The sequence below is a fragment of the Triticum aestivum genome, chromosome 4D (assembly GCF_018294505.1).
Source record: "Triticum aestivum cultivar Chinese Spring chromosome 4D, IWGSC CS RefSeq v2.1, whole genome shotgun sequence".
NCBI lineage: Eukaryota > Viridiplantae > Streptophyta > Magnoliopsida > Poales > Poaceae > Triticum > Triticum aestivum.
In genome coordinates this window covers 475,034,661-475,053,910 of record NC_057805.1, presented here as the reverse complement: position 1 = coordinate 475,053,910, position 19,250 = coordinate 475,034,661, and the positions used below count along the sequence as shown (strand labels likewise).

Genomic DNA, 19,250 nt, shown 5'->3' with positions numbered 1-19,250 from the left:
TTGGTGCTGTCGGCGCCGGCTGCGCTTGTCTTCAACCTGGCTTGTGAAGACGACGTAGGCGGCGTGCTCATCAGGGAACTCATCTTGAATGGCTCCGACTGTTGGTCGGGCAGCCGGCTGCTTGGGGGCTGGAGGCGGAGGCGGCACCAGCCCCTCGCCCTTGGAGATCCGGGTGAGCCAGTGGCACTTTCGGGTCGTGTGGTTGGACGGCTTCGCGCCGCTGTGGAACTTGCAGGGGGCATCGAGAGTCTGCTCATAGGAGAAGGCCAACTGCCAAGCCGGCCTGCCGCACTTCTTCTTGGGAGCGGGCCGCTCTTCAGGCTGCTCGTCTTCGACTGTGGCCACCTGCCGACTGGTGGAAGGCGGCATAGGGGCCTTGCGCTTGTGGTCGTTCTGGTAGGGTCGCCGATTGGAGTCACCAGCCGGCGTCTTAGGAGCCGGAGCGAGCACCTTCCCAGAGGCGTCCACTCGGAGCTCGGTCTTCATCGAGGAGTCGGCTGTGGCATACTTGTCTGCAATGACCAGCAGCTCGTCGAGGGTGGCCGGCTCATCGCAGAGGAGTCGGTGCTTGAGGAGGGTGCCCTCTCGGCACCCGGCGGTGAAGTATTCGATGGCCTGCACCTCGTGCACCCCCTCGCAGGAGTTGCGGAGCTCGGCCCACCGCGTGAGGTAGTCGCGGGTCGATTCGCTGGGCCCTTGGACGCATAAGGAGAGCTGGCGGGGCTTGGGAGGCCGCTTGTACGTGCTGGTGAAGTTGCGGACGAAGACTTCCGTGAAGTCCAGCCAGCTGTTGACGCTATAGGGCTTGAGGCTGCTGAGCCAGGTGCGTGTCGTGCCTTGCAGCATGAGAGGGACGTACTTCACGGCTACGCGCCTATTGCCGTTCGCAATGCTGACAGCGGTAGAGTAGTCGATGAGCCAATCTTCCGGCTTCACAGAGCCGTTGTACTTGGGCGTGTCTCTGGGGAGCGAGAACCCTTAGGGGAAGGGTTCGTCGCGGATGCGGGGGCCAAAGCATGGCGGGCCGACATCATCATCTTCTTCTAGCGCCAGGGATCGAGTTAGGCGGTCGATCCGGTGACGGACGTCGTTCTCGCTGACTCCCTCGCGGCGACCTAGTCGGCCACCGAGAGGCGGCGGGGTGAGACATCTCTCCCCACGAGGCGGGGGAGGAGGCAGATCGCCTTGGCGCTCCACTGCTCGAGGGCGGCCTTCCGCGTCGCGCTCGATGGTGATTCGAGTCCGGCTGCGGCTAGCAGCCGGTTCCTTGTCCTTCCCTGCGCGGGCGCCGCTCGGGTCGGCGATCGGGATGTCGCGGCGTGCTCTCGGCGCGGGGGAGGGCTCTCAGCGCGGGCGCCGGCTTCGTGCCGTTCTGCGGCCGCATCGATCAGCTGCTGGATGCGCCTTGTCATGTAGGGGAGCTCATCAGCCCCCAGCCCATTCAGCTCTTCTGCTGCCGCCTAAGCAGCTCGCAGATTGTCGAGCGGTGTGGCGTAAACGGGGCGGTCCGCCCCCAGCACGCTGGCGATGGCCGCACCGCGCTTCTTGACGAGGCCGACTCGGCTCGGCCCGCCGTGAGGCGGCGTACCAAAAGCGGCGCGGTCGACTTCGCGCTGGTGGGCCTCGGTGAGGCGTCTCATGAAGGCTATCTTCTGGCCCTCCGCGATGAGGGCGAGGCGGCGTGCCTCCAGGGTCTCGGCGTCGGCATCGGCCGGGATGGGGACGGACAAGTCATGCATCGCCGCTTGTAGGGCGTCGTGGGCGTTCTCGCCCGAGTCGGCGACGTGGCTGATGACGAGCACCTCAGTGACAGCGCTGCTGCCGCTGTCAGCTCGAGGGAGAGGGTCGTCGAAGACTACCACGTCGGAGGGGTAAGCGTCGAACGATGCCGTGTCGGAGTCGACAAGCATCGGGTCAGTGGAGCCGACCGACTCCAAGTCTACAGCAAGCTCGCTGAAGACGTGAAGCTGGTCGAGGAGGCTGACGAGGCGGCTCTCGGGGTAGTCCGTGCCTGCACCGGACGCGGGCTCGTCGGAGATGCGAGTCTTGCCAAGAAGATCGGCGAGGCAGCTTGCCGCGCAGGCGTCGTCGACGCCTTGCAGCGCGTCGGGGCAAGCGCCGTCGGGCGTAGCAGGCTGGCTGCGCTCGCGGGGAGAAAAATGGTTCCCGTCCAGAACAGGTCTCCAGACGACGGTGCACCCGGCCCCACGGTGGGCGCCAAATATCGGTTAATAGGTGCGACATATGCCAACAGGTGGCTTATCATTGTGGGAGCCAGTAAAACATCGCCGGTGCCTGGAAACGGGATGAGGCGAAGACATGCACGCCGGCGGATCTTACCCAAGTTCGGGGCTTTCCGTGGAGATAACACCCCTAGTCCTGCTCTGCGGGGTCTCCGCATGATCACTAGATCAATACAAGTAGCTACAAGTGCTCCTTGAGCTGTTTGGCTAGAGGAAGAAGAAGGGCAAGGCTAGCTCTTCTTTTCTCTCTATGTGGTGTGTGAAATTCTATGAGATCAACCCTTTGCATGGGTGTCCCGGGGGTTTATATAGGCCTACCCCCGGGGTACAATGGTAATCCGGCTGGGCGCGGGTCCCAGCCGTCAGTGTCTATGCTCGCCGGCTTCTCCGCCGGTCATTGGGGCCCGCCGACTGGTGGGTCCCGCCGGCAGGCCGGCCCCACTGCTTGCAGGCTTTGTCGGCGGCTGGTTACTGTTGCCTCGCCTCTGATGACGAGGGCTTTGTCGAGGTAAGCGTGGCTACAGTGTCACCGCCTTGCGAGCTCTCACTGTAGCCTTACCTTGTCTTGTCTCCTTAATGCGGCGCATGCTTCGAGGGAGGGAGGTAGCTGGCTATTGGGAGCCGGCCACATCCCTGGCCGACTAGAGGAGGCCAAGCCGTCTTCAGATGTCTCTCTGGCAAAGGGGCCCGCCGCCCACGGGCCGTACTGGCACCTGTCGTGGGTGACATCGAGGCCAACATGGCTACAGTGCCGCGCCGGAACGGGGATGGCTGGCCCGTACGGCGCCCTGTGGCCATGCCTGTTCCGGAATTCGGGGGTAGTGGGCTGTACTGCGGCCATGCCCCATCCTATCGCCATTACGTGGGTACAGTCTTAGTAGGTGCAGTCTTGGCCGGCTTTCTTCATGGCCGGCTTCTGGGAGTCGGCTTTCTTCATGGCTTTGGGCCGGCTCCCTGAAGTCAGCTATCTCGTATCTTTCTTGGGGGAGGTTTCTGAAGCTGGGTCGCCTTCTGGGAGTCGGCCCTGGGGATAGCCGGCCGGGGGAAGGCGGTCCTATGATTTGTATGCTTGAAGGCCTGAACGGTCTGATAATTTTTCGAAGAGCCAGGAAAAGTCGGTTAGGCTATCTGTGACCATTTACTCCGACATAGATTGGCCATCACATTTACATTCAGAGTGCAGTGAAGGGGTGTGCGCCGGTTAGCGAGTTCCAGCGCTTAAGACGCGTAATAGGAACTGCGGGCCAGGTGACCGGCGCTTAAGGCGCGGAAAATGAACTGCGGGCCGGGTGAGATGAAGGAAGACGGCGAGGTGCCACCGTACGAGGAGGTGGCCGTCGCCAAGTTGAAAGAATCGCCGATCGGTAAAATACGCATCTCGCTTTTTTTTTTCTCTTTCACCATTTCGGTCCCCTCATATACATGACAAAATTAAGCATCTCGATGAATCCCGTAATCCACTGTTTACCACTTGCTAATTACGCAACGTCGAGCACGAGACCGTGGGAGACGGAGCCTCACGTGCTCAAGACAGTCAAAGTAAGTAGTACAGTGAAATGATGATTTGTTCTCAAGCTCTAGCTCGTTTTCATTTTGTGTTTTGTTTCTGTAATTTGTTTTCTCGTCCCTTTTTTTCTAAAATTGACAGAGAAAATTATCTGCTGCCCTTTCACAGTCATAGACAAAACACAGTCAAGTGACTGAACCATATGCGGGGTATTGCTAGATGGTTTCTGAAACCAAGTCAACGTGTGATGCAGAAATGATCTCTACGCATACGACTGATTTGGACGCGAACGAACGTTTGGATACGCGACAAAAATTGTCCACGAAACTTCGTTACAAAATTTGTGCGAGAAAATTAATTAATGCCGGAGCCGTGCCACCCTGTCGAGCATCCCGTCGACGGCGACGTCGAAGGCGTCCTTGACAGTCTCCAGCTTCCCCCGGGGATCGGCGTAGACCACCGTCGGGATGAGCCTCACCACCTCCTCCCGCATCCGCGCCACCGTCGCCGCCGGGATAGCCCGGAGCACGGCCTCGATGCTCGCCGTGCCCGCCCGGACGCCGGCCTCCGGGATGAACACCGAGTACTTGGCGTGGTCCTCGGGGAGGTGCCACCTGTACTGCAGGTGCGCCGACGCCGGGTGGAAGAAGACCGGGATGCACCCGGCCACCATCGCGTCAAACACCCACCGCCGCGTGTAGGACGGGGGCGAGCCGCCTGGAGGTGGATGCAGGCAGAAGGTCGCGCTCTGGAGCAGCCGCATGGCCTCGACAGGGGAGTGGCACTGCCCGTGGTCGGTCCCGGTGGCGCAGTCCGGGTCCGGCTGCAGGTGCCCACACGCGTCCGACGCCTTGCATTGGGCCATGACATGGTCGTGGATGGTCGCCGTTGCTGCCTTCTCCGTCCCCCGAGGCTTGCCGGAGACGAACGCCATGAGCCACTTCCGCTGCAGGCCACGCACCCTGTCCTGCCACCGGAACACGTCGGCGTCGGTCCTGGGGTGGAAGTAGGTCGGGTACGGCACGGCGAACTCGCTCGCGTTCGGCGCCAGCGACGACTCCAAGACGAGCACCGACAGGTTCCGGCCGACCGGCCTGGCGAGGAGGTTCGTGCCCCAGTTCGGGCCGCCGGAGTTGCCGCCGTCCCTCGCCAGGTCCCGCGCCGTCCTCCCGGCGACGAGGAAATTGTCGTGGCCGTCCTGGGGCCGTTGCCCTTGCCGGTCGTACAGGAGCCGCCACTTGAGCCACTCAGCCAGGTCCACCGACGCGGCGTCCCGCGTCACGTTGTCTTGGCCGGCGTAGCGGGCGAAGTCGAGGGCGGCGTAGAACGGCACGAAGACGGCGGCGGCCGCGGCGGTGTGGTTGGTGAGGCACTCGTACCGCTTCATCCGGTTGTGGAAGATGACGTCGAGAGCGAGCTGGCGCGTGCCGTACCACCCGTCCTCGCCGGTGAGGACGCCGTCGGCCGGGTCCGCGAGCGGCCGGCCGAGGCCGGCGTTGCCGATGTACTCGCAGGTGCCAGCGGGCCAGCGCCCGCCGCCGTTGGCATCGCCGCGGCAGGCGTCGCGCGTCATGTCGGTGTTGAAGCGCGGCGGCAGCTTGTACACGTGGATGTACCGTCCCCGGCACGGGTCGTCGAGCTGTGAGAAACGGTAGTAGAGGAAGAAGGTTACTGCGAGGACGGCAGCGAAGCACAGCCGCCGGGATGAGCCGGCCACCGCCTTTTCCTTGGCTCCGACGACGGCCCGGCGCGACCGCCCCTTGGGTGCGCCGGGTTTGGCTGGCTGACGCATCCCGAAGCGTGGAAATGGCGAGACGCTATTGACCACCAGTGCTGTAGTAATTTGTGAACTGGTTAGTGGTGGTAAGATACTAAGATGGGATGCTTCTATCTATGGCCTATAGAAACATCGATGTGTCAGTCTGTGACTCGCAGACCACTTGTATAGTCCTTTGACCCAGATCGATGTTAGGCATCCACCATGATTCATTGCTTGTTTGATACTGCAAACATGACAGAGATTAGCGTTGACACCAGGTGATAAAAATGCGTAGTATCTCCACATTAATTGCCACTGGAGTAACCTGGTTTGCGGTGCCATTTAAAGCAAGGTGATCTGGATGTAATTTTTATTATTTCTAGTGTTCGCCGTATTACCATTGTTGAAGATGAATAGATCAGAAATTTATCCCGCAAAAAAAAGCAAGGCAGTACACTGCTAACAGTAGCACAGTAAAAAAGAAAGCTCAAGTTTCGTGAGCCACTAGAGATTGATCCTTGTTTGGCTCGAGATTTGCCTTTTTTAGCAGCTCGGATGAAAATTAGCCGAATTTAAGCCAAGGCTAGCTAAGCGATTTTGTGACTCGGCATATCATAGCGCGCACAATAAATAGTTTTTTAAAATTGGTTGGGGCTGAAATTTTCATTCCAAAAGCCCAAATGACGGATGTTTAAAACAGAGACTTGGAGGGGAAGAAAAGGGATACAAGCACTCCCCCTGCCTACACTGTCACACACTTGCACCGGTAGAGCGGCGACCATCGTCAGCGGGAAGATCTGGACAACGATCACCGGCGACGACTATCCCTAGCGCTTCATCACCACTTCATCGACGGCGGTAAGTCCTTCCCAACCTGATTTATGCTTCAATTTAGCCTTTGATAGCCGCCACCATCTGCGAAATTTGGTCCCCTCGCCTCCGGCTGCCATCTTGGCGCTGAGAGGTGGGGGAGCCTCAAATCTTCAAGACATCTATGTTCTTCGTTGATGTCTAGTGATCATCATAATTTTGTGAGAATAAATTTTTCCTCGTTCTTTTGGCGGTGCCATGAGGTTAGAGAGTTTTCTGTCCTCGCAGATCCGACTATTCGGATTTGATGATTTTATATTGTTGTGTCAAGCTTTTTATGTTGGTCTGATTCTTTCTGGAGGTGGAATTTTTCATCGACACCATGGTGAACATATAGTGATTCGACGGCCTGCACTTCTAGAGGATCATCCCCGGCCCAAGTACGTTCATCGATCCATGCTTCCCATCTTTTTGGATGGGCGACTCAAGGCGCTTCCAAAAACCATTATTGGTAATGCTCGTGCGGGTGAAAGAGTGACAACATTGTTGCTCCAATCCAATTATAGCCTCTTTATCAAAATCTTTGGAGTATTCCTTTGAGCAGAGATTGATACCACAAGAGATTTCATTGTATTTTCTTGGATATTAGGTCAAAATCAGTGTAACTTGTTATGAGCACGAATAATATTAGTACTACTCTTACGGAGCTCCAATCAATAGGAGTAGCACACACTGGCAATCCTGGAATCTTAATTCGGTGGCTAGCGAAAAGACAAAAACGGGACACACATAAGCCACACGATTAGCTTAGGCGTACGAACACGGAAACGCCAAACAGTACAAGGCATACATTTGTGTCACACGCACAACGATCAATCACACGTACAACAAATGACACACAGACGCAAATGTCTAATGATCGATCACACGTAGTACAGTGTTTAACACACACCTTGCAAGCTTGACTGGCCGGCGAGAGCGAGACGCACGCTTAGAGGTCGACGACCTTGAAGTGGCCTCGGTTCTTGACGACGACGTCGTACATGTGGACGGAGCGGAACCGCGCGAAGTCTCGCGGGAGCGAGATGAGGTCGAGGCTGCCGTCGCGGCGGTGGAGCTGCACGACGGCGCGGTCCTCGTAGTAGCGCTCCCATCCCAGCGACCCCAGCCGCCGCTCCAGCGCCCGCAGGGAGCGCATCGTCTCGTTCGCCGGCACGTACACCAGCGCCTTCCGGCTCGACGCCTCCCGCTCCAGCTCCATCACCCCGTCCTTCCGGAACACCCACACGCCGCCCGCCGCCATCGATGTGGCACCGCTCTTTCTGGCTAGCTCTAGCGTCGTCGCATGCGGCTCCTGCAGATGAGTGCGTGCGTGCTTGCGTGAGGCACATGGCTAAATATAGAATCGCCGTCGTCACCATTGCCGTTGCACGGCGGAGCACGTACCAATAATGCAACGCAGTAAGTAACGTGGGCCAGCGTATGCACAGGAGGCCGAAGGGCTTCACGTGGACGCCAGAGCTAGCTAGCTACAGTAGCTAGCTGCAACTTTGCCCGGGCCCAATCCGGGCAACGTTGTAGTTTCCAATTCGAGCAGCGCGGTACAAATTATGTGCCAACTTCCGCCACAAGCCGACGAGTCGACAACCACATCATTGCTCCGGAGCAATGCTATTCTTAAGGCATTTCGCCGACTCTCGTACCGTCCGGACCGCACGATTTAAATGTGTTTTGTCATCCAACGCAGTTCCGTCGAATCACTGTCACGTTCATTTTTGACTGCCCTGACTAATTAAAAAAAAATCACCCACGCCCGCGCGTGTTCCCGTCGGAAAAGGTCAGCAGCACCACTCTGGAGCACGAGTGCCGTATTAATGGCGGCTCAGAGCGACGCGACCTCTCAAAGCGCTCAGGCATTGAAACATCGCGACGATTGGGAGCATCGCCCGCGTCGTTTTTCGGTGCATGCAGTTGCCCCATGTTCAAACGAGAACCCGTCCGTCCACCTGCATACATTTAACATGCGTGCGATTGCCGAGGAACGGCAAGCCGGTGCCACCCATTCATCCGTCTGTCTGCCGCCCGCCATTAATTACGTCACCGGTTGCCCTCCCATCTTCCCGCTATATAAACCGTAGGCCCGACCATAGCCGCATCCATCATCCTCCCCTCCCTTCCTTCTCTCCGCAATACCATGGCCTCCTCGAGCTCCAAAGCCGTTTGGGACAGCATATCATCCGAGCAGAAAAAGGAGATCGCCGCCATTGCAGTCGGCTGGCAGGTCGGCAGGCCGACAGAGGCCGACACTACGGACGTCCCAATTGAGGACGTGGCCGAGGACGAGCCGACGCCGCCCTTCTCATCAGTGCATGGTGGTATCATCATCGGCGAGGCCTGTGCCCACCACATGGACAATGGTGCTGGAGGAGCGGTAGGCCATATTCCGACAGGCACATGCCAACCAGGCCTACAATCTCTGCCTCTTCGACGAGCACCGATGTGCAGAAGAGCAACTCGCTGCCGGCACGGCCATAGTGCCAGGTGTGGACATGGCCGAGGAGGCGCTGGTCGACTTCTATTGTATTGCCCGTGAAATCCGTCGCAGCCGCTGACGGTAAGTCCAGTGAAGGCCAACCGATAGTTCCTCCGACAGAAGTAGGCGGCGTGCGATGCATCCTTCGCCGAACTCGACACGGAGATAGAGACGGAGGAGGCCGAAGCGGAGTGGGCCCCCAAACAAATTACAATAATCCAACATCTATGAAACAATCTGTACGAACGATTACGAAACCTTTCCTAAACTCTCTCCTCAGCCCCTGATTTCAACCAGGGTGGGGCCCAGCTGGCACTCATGGGCCAATTAAGTTTTTCCACATCAGCCCGTAACATGAATTACGTAGAAATTTTATGTATGTCTAGCATTGCTCGTTTAATTAACATAAGCAAGCATGCAAAAAACGATCGAGATTCAATCAAAACGAGTAGCTTGTCTCTTTTAAAATAACACGAGTATAGCTTGTCACCTCTAGTACTTGAGACGGGCACGAACTCGGAAAATACCATACACATACAAGAAATATATTATTAGTATACTCACAACGATATACCAGACGTATAGTGAATTAACATACACACAGAGCTTAAGGTTGCAAGCTTAACTGACCGGGAAAGCAGTGGGTGCGTACGTGAGTATACTACTCCCTCCGTTCCTAAATACTTGTCTTTCTAGGCATTTCAACAAGTAACTACATACGGAGTAAAATGAGTGAATCTACACTCTAAAATATGTCTACATACATCCGTATGTGATATTCATTTGAAATGTCTAGAAAGACAAGTATTTAGAAACGGAGGGAGTACTAGACTACTAGCAGATGTTAGAGGTCGACGACCTTGAAGTGGCCTCGGTTCTTGACGACGACGTCGTACATGTGGGTGGAGCGGAGCTGCGCAAAGTTCCGCGGGAGCGAGATGAGGTCGAGGCTGCCGTCTTCGCGGTTCTCGTAGTAGCGCTCCCAGCCGTGCGCGCCGAGGCGCTGCTCCAGCGCCTGCAGCGACCGCATCGTCTCGTTCGCCGGCACGTACACCAGCGCCTTGTTCCCCGGCCCGCTCCGGCTCGACGTCGACCCGGCCGCGCTCTCCAGCTCCATCACCCCGTCCTTCCGGAACACCCACACGCCTCCGTCCGCCATGGTCGGTCTCTCTGGCTAGCTCTATAGTGTGGCAACTGTTGGTGCGTGCGTGAGGCACATGTTTAAATATAATATCGTCGTCGCCGTTGCCGTTGCCGTGGCCGTCGACGTTGCCCGGTGGCTTGCGTATCAATAATGCACGCCAATCATCATGAGCGTGGGCTAACGAACGTACAGGGGGCGTGCACGACACGGTCATGGGGCCTCCATTGGACGCTAGCTAGCTAGCTAGCTGCAACTTGGCCCCGGGGCCAATCCGGCGCAACCGCGTAGTTGCCAATTCGAGCAGGGGGTGGCCGGTGGCCGAGATATGCATTCGGAAAAGATATGGAGGTGATGGCGCGAGGCAAATTTGACAAATTTGACCTGTGGACAAAATCAAATCACAGAATGAACTGTCCGTGGAACTATTTCACGCGGCTGACCTTTTTGTGTGACGCCCGACACGAAGGCGCCACACTACACTGTGCAACGCCTCACAGATAGGCGCTACACGTCTGACCAGCGTTGCACCTCATACTGCCTAAAAATTGCTAAGTCATTGTGCAGAGCCTAAGAGCTAGGCGCTGCACTGTATAGTGTGGCCCCTAGCTCTCAGACGCTGCACCGGTGGTTGCACTATAAAATGAAGCAACCACTAGTGCAACACCTAGAAGCTAGGCGCTACACTGTATAGTGTGGCGCCTAGTTCTCAGGCGCTGCACACTGACTTAGTAATTTTTGTATCATATGGATGCGACGCTGGCCAGGCGTGTAGCGCCTATCTGTGAGGCGTTGCACAGTGTAGTGTGGCGCCTTCGTGTCGGGCGTCACACAAAAAGGTCAGCCGCGTGAAATAGTTTGACGAGCAGTTCATTCTGTGATTTGATTTCGTCCATAGATTAAATTTGTCAATTTTGCCATGGCGCGCGGCAACAGTACCGCGCGCATGTGATACGTCCACCTAGGCCCTATCTCGAATATGCATGCGTCGGTCTCTCAACGATGTGAGTGGAGTAGGTAGTGTGTGAGGAGGGAAAAAGGATGCGGAAAAGATCAGGTACAGTTGACATAATATCCAGATATAAAGTAGTACAAAGCACCCCAACAATAATGATTACATCGAGGACCCTGGACCACCAAACGAGCCGCCGAAGTATTGTTGTCGCCGCTCCCGTATCGAAGTCGGTGTGGCATTGCCAATGATAGCTGAAAAGTCCTTGTGCATGTGCCCCTAAAGAACAACGCCCGAAGCCATTGTTGTCGTCTTGAACGCTTAAGTCGATCTAAAGAACCTCACACAATTTTTCGCTCTCGCACACGTACAACAAGAAATCTTAACCTTGCTGCCAAGAGGAGCTGACAAGAATCTACGACAAAGCTCCATCTAATCAGTCCTCATGGACAAACTTGAGAAGTATCGGAGCTCGAAAGACCGACTCGGAGATGGAGTGCGGCCATACGCGTGAGCACCACCCCTCCGAGTACTAAAACCCTAACATATCTACTAATCGCACTAGTAGAAAAATGGTCAAATGTGAGACACATTAGTCCCGGTTTGAATTTGAGCCGGCACTAATGTGTCTATTAGTGTCGGTTCAAACGGCTAGGCGGGAGGAGATCTTTAGTACCGGTTCGGAGCCAACCTTTAGTACCGGTTTATGACACGAACCGGTACTAAAAAAGCAGTGGCTGGATGTTGTCAGGCTGGGGCCCGGCCAGCCCCTTTAGTACCGGTTCGTGGCATGAACCGGTAGTAAAGAGGTTGTGGCAGGCTGTTTTTAGTCCCACCTCGCTCCCCTAGCAGGATTTTTACCACCTTAAATATGTTACTTCTCAAACTATCACAAGCACTTGGTCTTCATTGAACTCTATGTGTAGAATTTGTAGTCGCAATATGAGTCTTCACCGGTTTGTAAACCGTTGAGGACTCATGTTGACAATTCAGATTGTACAAAAAAAGATCATTGATAATCAATGTATTTTTATGTATATTTTTACATGTTTACGCCCTCACTCTCTCCACTCACTCATGTTGACAATTCAGATTGTTCAGACTTTTTTGCGTTCCGTATGCAACATTCAAAGCGACGTCATCAATTTTCATCACGTTCTGACATCATTTGATGTTTTTCATTCATTTTCGATTTGTTTAGAGAGCTAAATGACCGTGAAATTGAAAATCACTACAAAATGAACTCTGAAAATGTTGAAACTTGGCATGGTATCATTATTTCACCCACATAGCATGTGCAAAAGAGTAGAGAGGGTTACAATAAAAACTGGACGCACTTCGTGTACAAACTGGACAATCTCTTTCGGAGTATCAGGGTTTCGGACGAGAACTCGTCTGTTACACGAGCACTTCATTTTTTTTAACTTATTTGAACTCCAGACTTTTTTGCGTTCGGTATGCAGCATTCAAAGCGACGTCATCAATGTTCAACACATTCTGACATCATTTGTTGTTTTCATTCATTTACCGATTTGTTTAGAGAGCTAAATGACCGTGAAATTGAAAATCACTACAAAATGAACTCTGAAAATGTTGAAACTTGGCATGGTATCAACATTTCACCCACATAGCATGTACAAAAGAGTAGAGAGGATTACGGCAAAAACTGAACGCACTTCGTGTACAAACTGGACAATCTCTTTCGGAGTATCAGGGTTTCGGACGAGAACTCGTCTGTTACACGGGCACTTCATTTTTTTAAACTTATTTGAACTCCAGACTTTTTTGCGTTCGGTATGCAGCATTGAAAGCGACGTCATCAATTTTCAAACCGTTCTGACATCATTTGTTGTTTTCATTCATTTACCGATTTGTTTAGAGAGCTAAATGACCGTGAAATTGAAAATCACTACAAAATGAACTCTGAAAATGTTGAAACTTGGTGTGGTATCATCATTTTCACCCACATAGCATGTGCAAAAGAGTAGAGAGGGTTACGGCAAAAACTGAACGCACTTCGTGTACAAAACTGGACAATCTCTTTCGTAGTATCAAGGTTTCGGACGAGAACTCGTCTGTTACATGGGCACTTTATTTTTTAAAACTTATTTGAACTCCAGACTTTTTTAGCATTCGGTATGCAGCATTCAAAGCGACGTCATCAATTTTCAACCCGTTCTGACATCATTTGTTGTTTTCATTCATTTATCGATTTGTTTAGAGAGCTAAATGACCGTGAAATTGAAAATCACTACAAAATGAACTCTGAAAATGTTGAAACTTGGCATGGTATCATCATTTCACCCACATAGCATGTGCAAAAGAGTTGAGAGGGTTACGGCAAAAACTGAACGCACTTCATGTACAAACTGGACAATCTCTTTCGGAGTATCAGGGTTTCGGACGAGAACTCGTCTGTTACACGGGCACTTCATTTTTTTAAACTTATTTGAACTCCAGACTTTTTTTGCGTTCGGTATGCAGCATTCAAAGCGACGTCATCAATTTTCAATCCGTTCTGACATAATTTGCTGTTTTTTATTCATTCACCGATTTGTTTAGAGAGCTAAATGACCGTGAAATTGAAAATCACTACAAAATAAACTCTGAAAATGTTAAAACTTGGCACTACAAAATTTAAACTATTCAAATTTGAAAACTACTAGCACTAATAGAAAGTTTGTAATTTTTTGTATCTAAAGCAAAAATATTCACAAAGAAACTAAACAGCAAAAAAAACTTTGTGCACCGCAGCGTGCACCTTTAGTACCGGTTTGTGGCTCCAACCGGTACTAAAGGATGGACTTTAGCACCGGTTCGGGCCACGAACCGGTACTAAAGGTGTCCGTTTCCCGCCGCTTGGCCTGGCCAAAATTGGCCTTTAGTACCGGTTGGTGGCTCCAACCGGTACTAAAGGCTCCTCATATATATATAGCACTTACGAAAAATTTAGTTTCATCTCCCCACTTCTTCAACTGCTTCGCGCGACGCCGCCGCACCGTCGCCCATCTCGCGCTCCTCGCCGCCCCCGCCGCCCGTCGTCGCCGTCTCGCGCCGCCGCCCCAGCCGTACATCGTCGTCTCGCGCCGCCGCCCCGTACGTCACCGTCTCGCGCCGTCGCCCCCGGCCCGCCGCCCGTCGCGCTGTCCCCGTCGCGTCGCCGTCTCGCGCCGCCGCCCGTACGCCGCCGCCCCTCGCTCTCGTACACGTACACACACACATACACACACACACACTGCACACACACACAGACACACACACATATTTTTTTACTTATTTTCTGTTTTCTGTTGTTTAGACTAATGCATGTCAAATTGTTAATTAGATGATATAATTAGATGAATTACGTAGATAAGAATGTTAGAATGTTCATGTTAGATGAATTAGGTATATGAGATTTGAACTAGTTGAATTAATATAACTAGTTTATTTTTAGTAAATGCTTAGTTGAACTAGTTGAATTAATAGAACTAGTTTATTTTTAGTAAGAAAATTTAGGTATATGAGATTTGATGATCTAATTAAAATATTAATATATATAGCTACTTTATATATTTTAGTAAGAAAATTAATAGAACTAGTTTATTTTTAGTAAATTCTTAGTTGAATTAATTAGTTGAATTAATATAACTACTTTATTTTTAGTAAATTCTTAGTTGAATTAATTAGTTGAATTAATAGAACTAGTTTATTTTTAGTAAGAAAATTTAGGTATCTGAGATTTGATGATCTAATTAAAATATTACTATATAGAACTAGCTACTTTATTTTAGTAAGAAAATTAATAGAACTAGTTTATTTTTAGTAAATGCTTAGTTGAATTAGTTGAATTAATAGAACTAGTTGACTTAATAAAAGTAGTTGAATTAATAGAACTAGTAAGTGTTTAATGTTTCACCTATATGAACATAGGAAATGTCGTCTGACGACAAAAAAGATTTCATTATGTGCGAATACTGTGAAGACCAGCGCGGCATGTGCGATAGAAATTTCCTTGTTGATGATAGGCGCTTCAGCATCAAGCTGGATGAGACCTTCGAAGTGGATACAGTAAGTCACAACGACAAGTCTTTTTTCGTAATTAAGCATGACTTATGCTTCATTTGCTTCAACTTATAATTTTAAATTTTCACTATTCTACTAGCGCATCCCCTGCCATGCAAGAATTTTTGTCTTGGATAAGATAGGTTTCAGTGCTATGGAAACTATGTAGGTAAAGAGAGTTTACCTGAAGATCGAGCATGGTTATACTTTCAACGTCAAATTATACAATGCAGACACATACACCTATTTTGAATGCAAAACTTGGCAAGCACTATGCAAGGCTTATGCATTTGAGCCTGATATGGTTATCACCTTTGATATTCGTCCGGAAGATGATATTGAAGGTAATAGAGACATCTGGGTCGATGTGCAGACGCCTCCAGCTCTACCATTATGTGAGTTTCTCAACCATATTTATGTCTTCGATATTGTTTATTCAAAAATAGTTGACAACTAATTTCTATGGACAGCTTATTTGCATTCAAGCAAACATGTCCGGCGCTTGGTAGACAGGACCGTCCACTGTCCCGGGGCTGAACTAAACTACGAGGAGATAAGTCATTATGTTTCATGGCTTGAGGATCTTGATGCTGTCAAGACAAATTATTTTCCTGAATTTGAAAATCTTAGTACTCAAAACGTGCGACCAATAGTGATCGTATTGAACTACGGTCACATCTATTTAGGAAAGATGGTAAGATTTTTACTATTTGTCCTCAGTGCATCTTTTGCATACGTTATTTTTTCAAGCTAAACTTTCATTGCTAAGTATATTAATTACTATACGATGTTCTTCAACAGGGACTCCCGATGACAGTTGTGCCTGAGTGGATCGAGACTAAAGGTCGCATGTCAATGGTTAGCTTACGGCCAAGATATCCTACATTGCACATGAGTGCATTCAGGATTTCTAAAAGCGAGGAATGCTTGATAGTGAAAGATTGGAGCAAAATTGTTAACGATCGCAGAGAAGTACTAGGGGGCAGCAACCAGCAAGCAGAAGCACAGCCCACGATTAGGAGACAGGTTCATCTGCATGCTCCAATATGATGAATCAGGAGAGCTATACATGTTCTATGCTATTTTACCTGAGAGAGAGAGAGCAGCAGGAGTGATTTAGCTAGTTCATGCTCTTAGTACTTGTCCTCTCATGTCCGTGTTTTTCGTCCTGAACTTAATCTCAAAGAGTGATTTGCTTTTATGGTGTTATGAACGCTTATAATATCATGACCATGTTGAACTCGATGATATCTTTGCTTCTGGTACAAGTGAATGTTTCTTCTTTAAGCTAGTGTTGGTGGTGATTAGATAGCGGTAATGACTATGATGATTAAATAGTGGTAATGACGACTATGATGATTTTTAGCTAGCTAGTACACTGTTGTTGGTGATGATATGATGCGAGAGTTTTTATATTAATATGATGATGATATGAGTTATTATATCTTTTATGAAAGAAACCGCAAATTAGTTTCAACTGGATGGATCCTAGCTAAGTGATCAAGTATATATGCTATCCATATTACTTGATCACCTAAGTGATCAAGTATATATGTTAAATCATTAGGTGAAAGTACCGCAGATTACTTTCACCTAATGATTTAACAACTCATTATAATGTAAAACAATCACTAAATTAAATTGAACACACAAAATTAAAGGAAAAATAAAAAATAAAACCAAAACACCCCCAAATATTTATACCGGTTGGTGTTACCAACCGGTACTAATGTCCTACACGCACCCGGGCCTGCCTCGCGCCACGTGGTGGCACGTTAGCGCCGGTTCGTGCTGAACCGGTACTAAAGGGGGGGGACCTTTAGTCCCCACCCTTTAGTGCCGGTTACGGAATCGACACTAAAGGCCATTACGAACCGGGACTAAAGCCTGGTTCTGCACTAGTGTCGAAATCAAGGCACCAGGTTCCCCAACCCATCATTAGTAGCCGGAGCACTAGGTAGAGAGGAAGCGAATCCACGGGCTTGTCGACGAATATCCAGAGGAGGAGAGCTTCACCCTAATCACTTTGTGAGGGGGGGGGTATTGTAATGAAGATTTCTTCTTGTTCCTTCCCACTTGCCATCCTTTTCACCAGATTTTCCATTGATTGTTGAAATTTTAGTGGAACTAGATAACTCCCTATGCGTTGCTACTGATTTTTTTACCAATGAACTTTTCAAAAATAAAATTAAAATATATGAGAATAGTGTTGCACCACATTCAACCTAGAGTTAAATGGAGGGTCGATGCATGTTATATTGTCCTATGACATTCAATTTCAATTATTATTATTTTGGAAAAATAAAAATAAAAATAATGAAGTGGAAAGTCTAAAGTTGAATGGTTGCATGGGCACCAGATGATGTAGAAGGTGTGCATGTGGTACAAAGTGGAAAGTTGATTAGTTGCATGTGCTTGATGATGTGAATGGCTTGCATGTGCATTTAGTTGGGAGTTGTGGCGAATCTAGGGGTGGGGTCGTGAGGGCCATGCCCCCCACAAACAATTTACAAATTTTCTTTTACTAGTGCAAGGTTTGAACATCATACTAATTTGGATGTAGTGTAGTAATTGGAATGTTGTTCATGATTACCCCCACATTGTCAAATTCTAAATCCACCACTGGTTGGGAGGTGGCATGTACGAGACATATGTGATTAGTTGGATAGGCTGCATGTTAATATAACTAAGATAACGAGGATAAACTATTTAAGTATATAGGATATAGGATTCACGAAGAAGTAGACATGATGGTGGAGAGAGTCTCTTTCCTTTATTACATGTACAATTAATCATTGTATGCTAAGAGCATCTATAACCACAATTCACAAAACCGGCCCCCATATATGCGGCCGCGACCACGAATAATGTCTGGTCATCTCTCAAATGTCCGCGTCCATAACCTTCTCTCTCATTAGCGAATCCTTAAATCTGTACAATCTCATACAACGTTAAAAATAACACATGTAGTTCATCTAGATCAACACACATAGCATAGGGGAGTTCATACATGACATTAGACAGACAAAAATTGGCATGTTCTACTAGCTATGAAATATGGCTATGGAGGAAGTTCACTCATTACCACCCTTGCCATTGTCGTCTTCGTCACGAAAGTAGCAGTCGAAGACGCAATATGGGTCATGCTTGTTATGCTTACTGCTTGAGCTGTCAGATATGTCACTGGCCTCCTCCTCCACCTCTTTGGTGGGCAGTCCGGCGAGGGCACGGGTTGTCTGGGTTTCTCCATTGTGAGGGCATTTGCCATCCGGGCTTTCCGCTTTGCCTGGATGCGGGCATGAAAGTTATGCTCGGTCTTGTCCTCTGCGGGCTTGTCCGACGCGGCATGCGACTCGGTCTCCGTGGCGTGGCACAGCTTCTCCCTCGCACATCGGGCATGCCCCTCCTCGGCACATTCATGGTCATGTGGTCAGGCGGCGTTGACCTCGGACTCAGAGCCCGACGTCGTGGTGACTAGGCTCCATCGTAGGGGTTGCGCTGCCAGCCCGGGGCCACCTGGTTGGGCGTGGTAGTACCTCCAACCGATGCTCGATGCCTCTTGTTTTGCCGTGCTCACACGCCTCAAGCCGCCAACATTGCCGGATCCAAGCCCAACTTGCGTTGACGCGATTGATTCCCACCGGTGAGACTCCGACGGTGGAGCTCGGGTTTCCTCTCGGGACCCGGCTGAGAGCTAGCCGGAGGGCTAACTCCTCCTTGTCCACATATGGGAAGATGTCCCAGTTGATGGATCTGGAGTTGCTGGACTCGGATCCACTGTCGCCATGCCAGAGTAGATTGGGGATCGTCGGAGAGGAGCTGGGGGCGGAGCGGAGTGGACTTGAAGTGGAGTCGAGTGGCTAGGCTTAGGTCCAGAATGCCGATAGGGATGCATATTTGTAGGTTTGGGTGGGCCAGCATGGGCTAGATCTTACATACCGCACGCGTACATCCGCGTATCCTTCCCACATATGGGCTGGGTTTGGGGGGGGTGGACAACTCAGATGTATATGGGGTGTTTTGAGGGGGGCAGTTGGGTGGAAATTTCTTGACTAGGCAGTGACCAAGCCGTTTCACCAGATGTATAGGGAGGGTTTGAGGAGTCCGATTGTAGATGCTCTAAGTGTACATGAGTAGGAACCCATAAACTGTTTTCCTGGACAAAGGAGGTTGGTTTTGTATCACCCTCCCTTGGACAACTACAAGTTGACAAATACCAATGATTCCTCTAAAGTAAGTAGGTGGAAGGGTAACTAGGTAA

General features: G+C 50.6%; 3 protein-coding genes across 3 annotated transcripts; all 3 read right to left on the bottom strand.

The window, feature by feature from the left end:
- Window positions 1-3,960: 3,960 nt before the first annotated feature.
- LOC123100392 (xyloglucan galactosyltransferase KATAMARI1 homolog) lies at window positions 3,961-5,639 on the bottom strand. The gene has a single exon (XM_044522329.1). It carries the CDS (start codon window positions 5,540-5,542, stop codon window positions 4,109-4,111), a length of 1,434 nt encoding a protein of 477 aa, XP_044378264.1. The 5' UTR covers window positions 5,543-5,639; the 3' UTR covers window positions 3,961-4,108.
- A 1,427-nt stretch (window positions 5,640-7,066) lies between these two features.
- On the bottom strand, window positions 7,067-7,668 carry LOC123100391 (flowering-promoting factor 1-like protein 5). Its single transcript, XM_044522326.1, has one exon. It carries the CDS (start codon window positions 7,620-7,622, stop codon window positions 7,311-7,313), a length of 312 nt encoding a protein of 103 aa, XP_044378261.1. The 5' UTR covers window positions 7,623-7,668; the 3' UTR covers window positions 7,067-7,310.
- Window positions 7,669-9,286: 1,618 nt separating this feature from the next.
- LOC123100390 (flowering-promoting factor 1-like protein 5) lies at window positions 9,287-10,076 on the bottom strand. Its single transcript, XM_044522325.1, has one exon. It carries the CDS (start codon window positions 10,009-10,011, stop codon window positions 9,697-9,699), a length of 315 nt encoding a protein of 104 aa, XP_044378260.1. The 5' UTR covers window positions 10,012-10,076; the 3' UTR covers window positions 9,287-9,696.
- Between the last annotated feature and the right edge of the window lie 9,174 nt (window positions 10,077-19,250).

Bases quoted from the DNA above. Each gene is read 5' to 3' on its own strand.
- LOC123100392 (XM_044522329.1), bottom strand. From the start codon at position 5,542: ATGCGTCAGCCAGCCAAACCCGGCGCACCCAAGGGGCGGTCGCGCCGG.
- LOC123100391 (XM_044522326.1), bottom strand. From the start codon at position 7,622: ATGGCGGCGGGCGGCGTGTGGGTGTTCCGGAAGGACGGGGTGATGGAG.
- LOC123100390 (XM_044522325.1), bottom strand. From the start codon at position 10,011: ATGGCGGACGGAGGCGTGTGGGTGTTCCGGAAGGACGGGGTGATGGAG.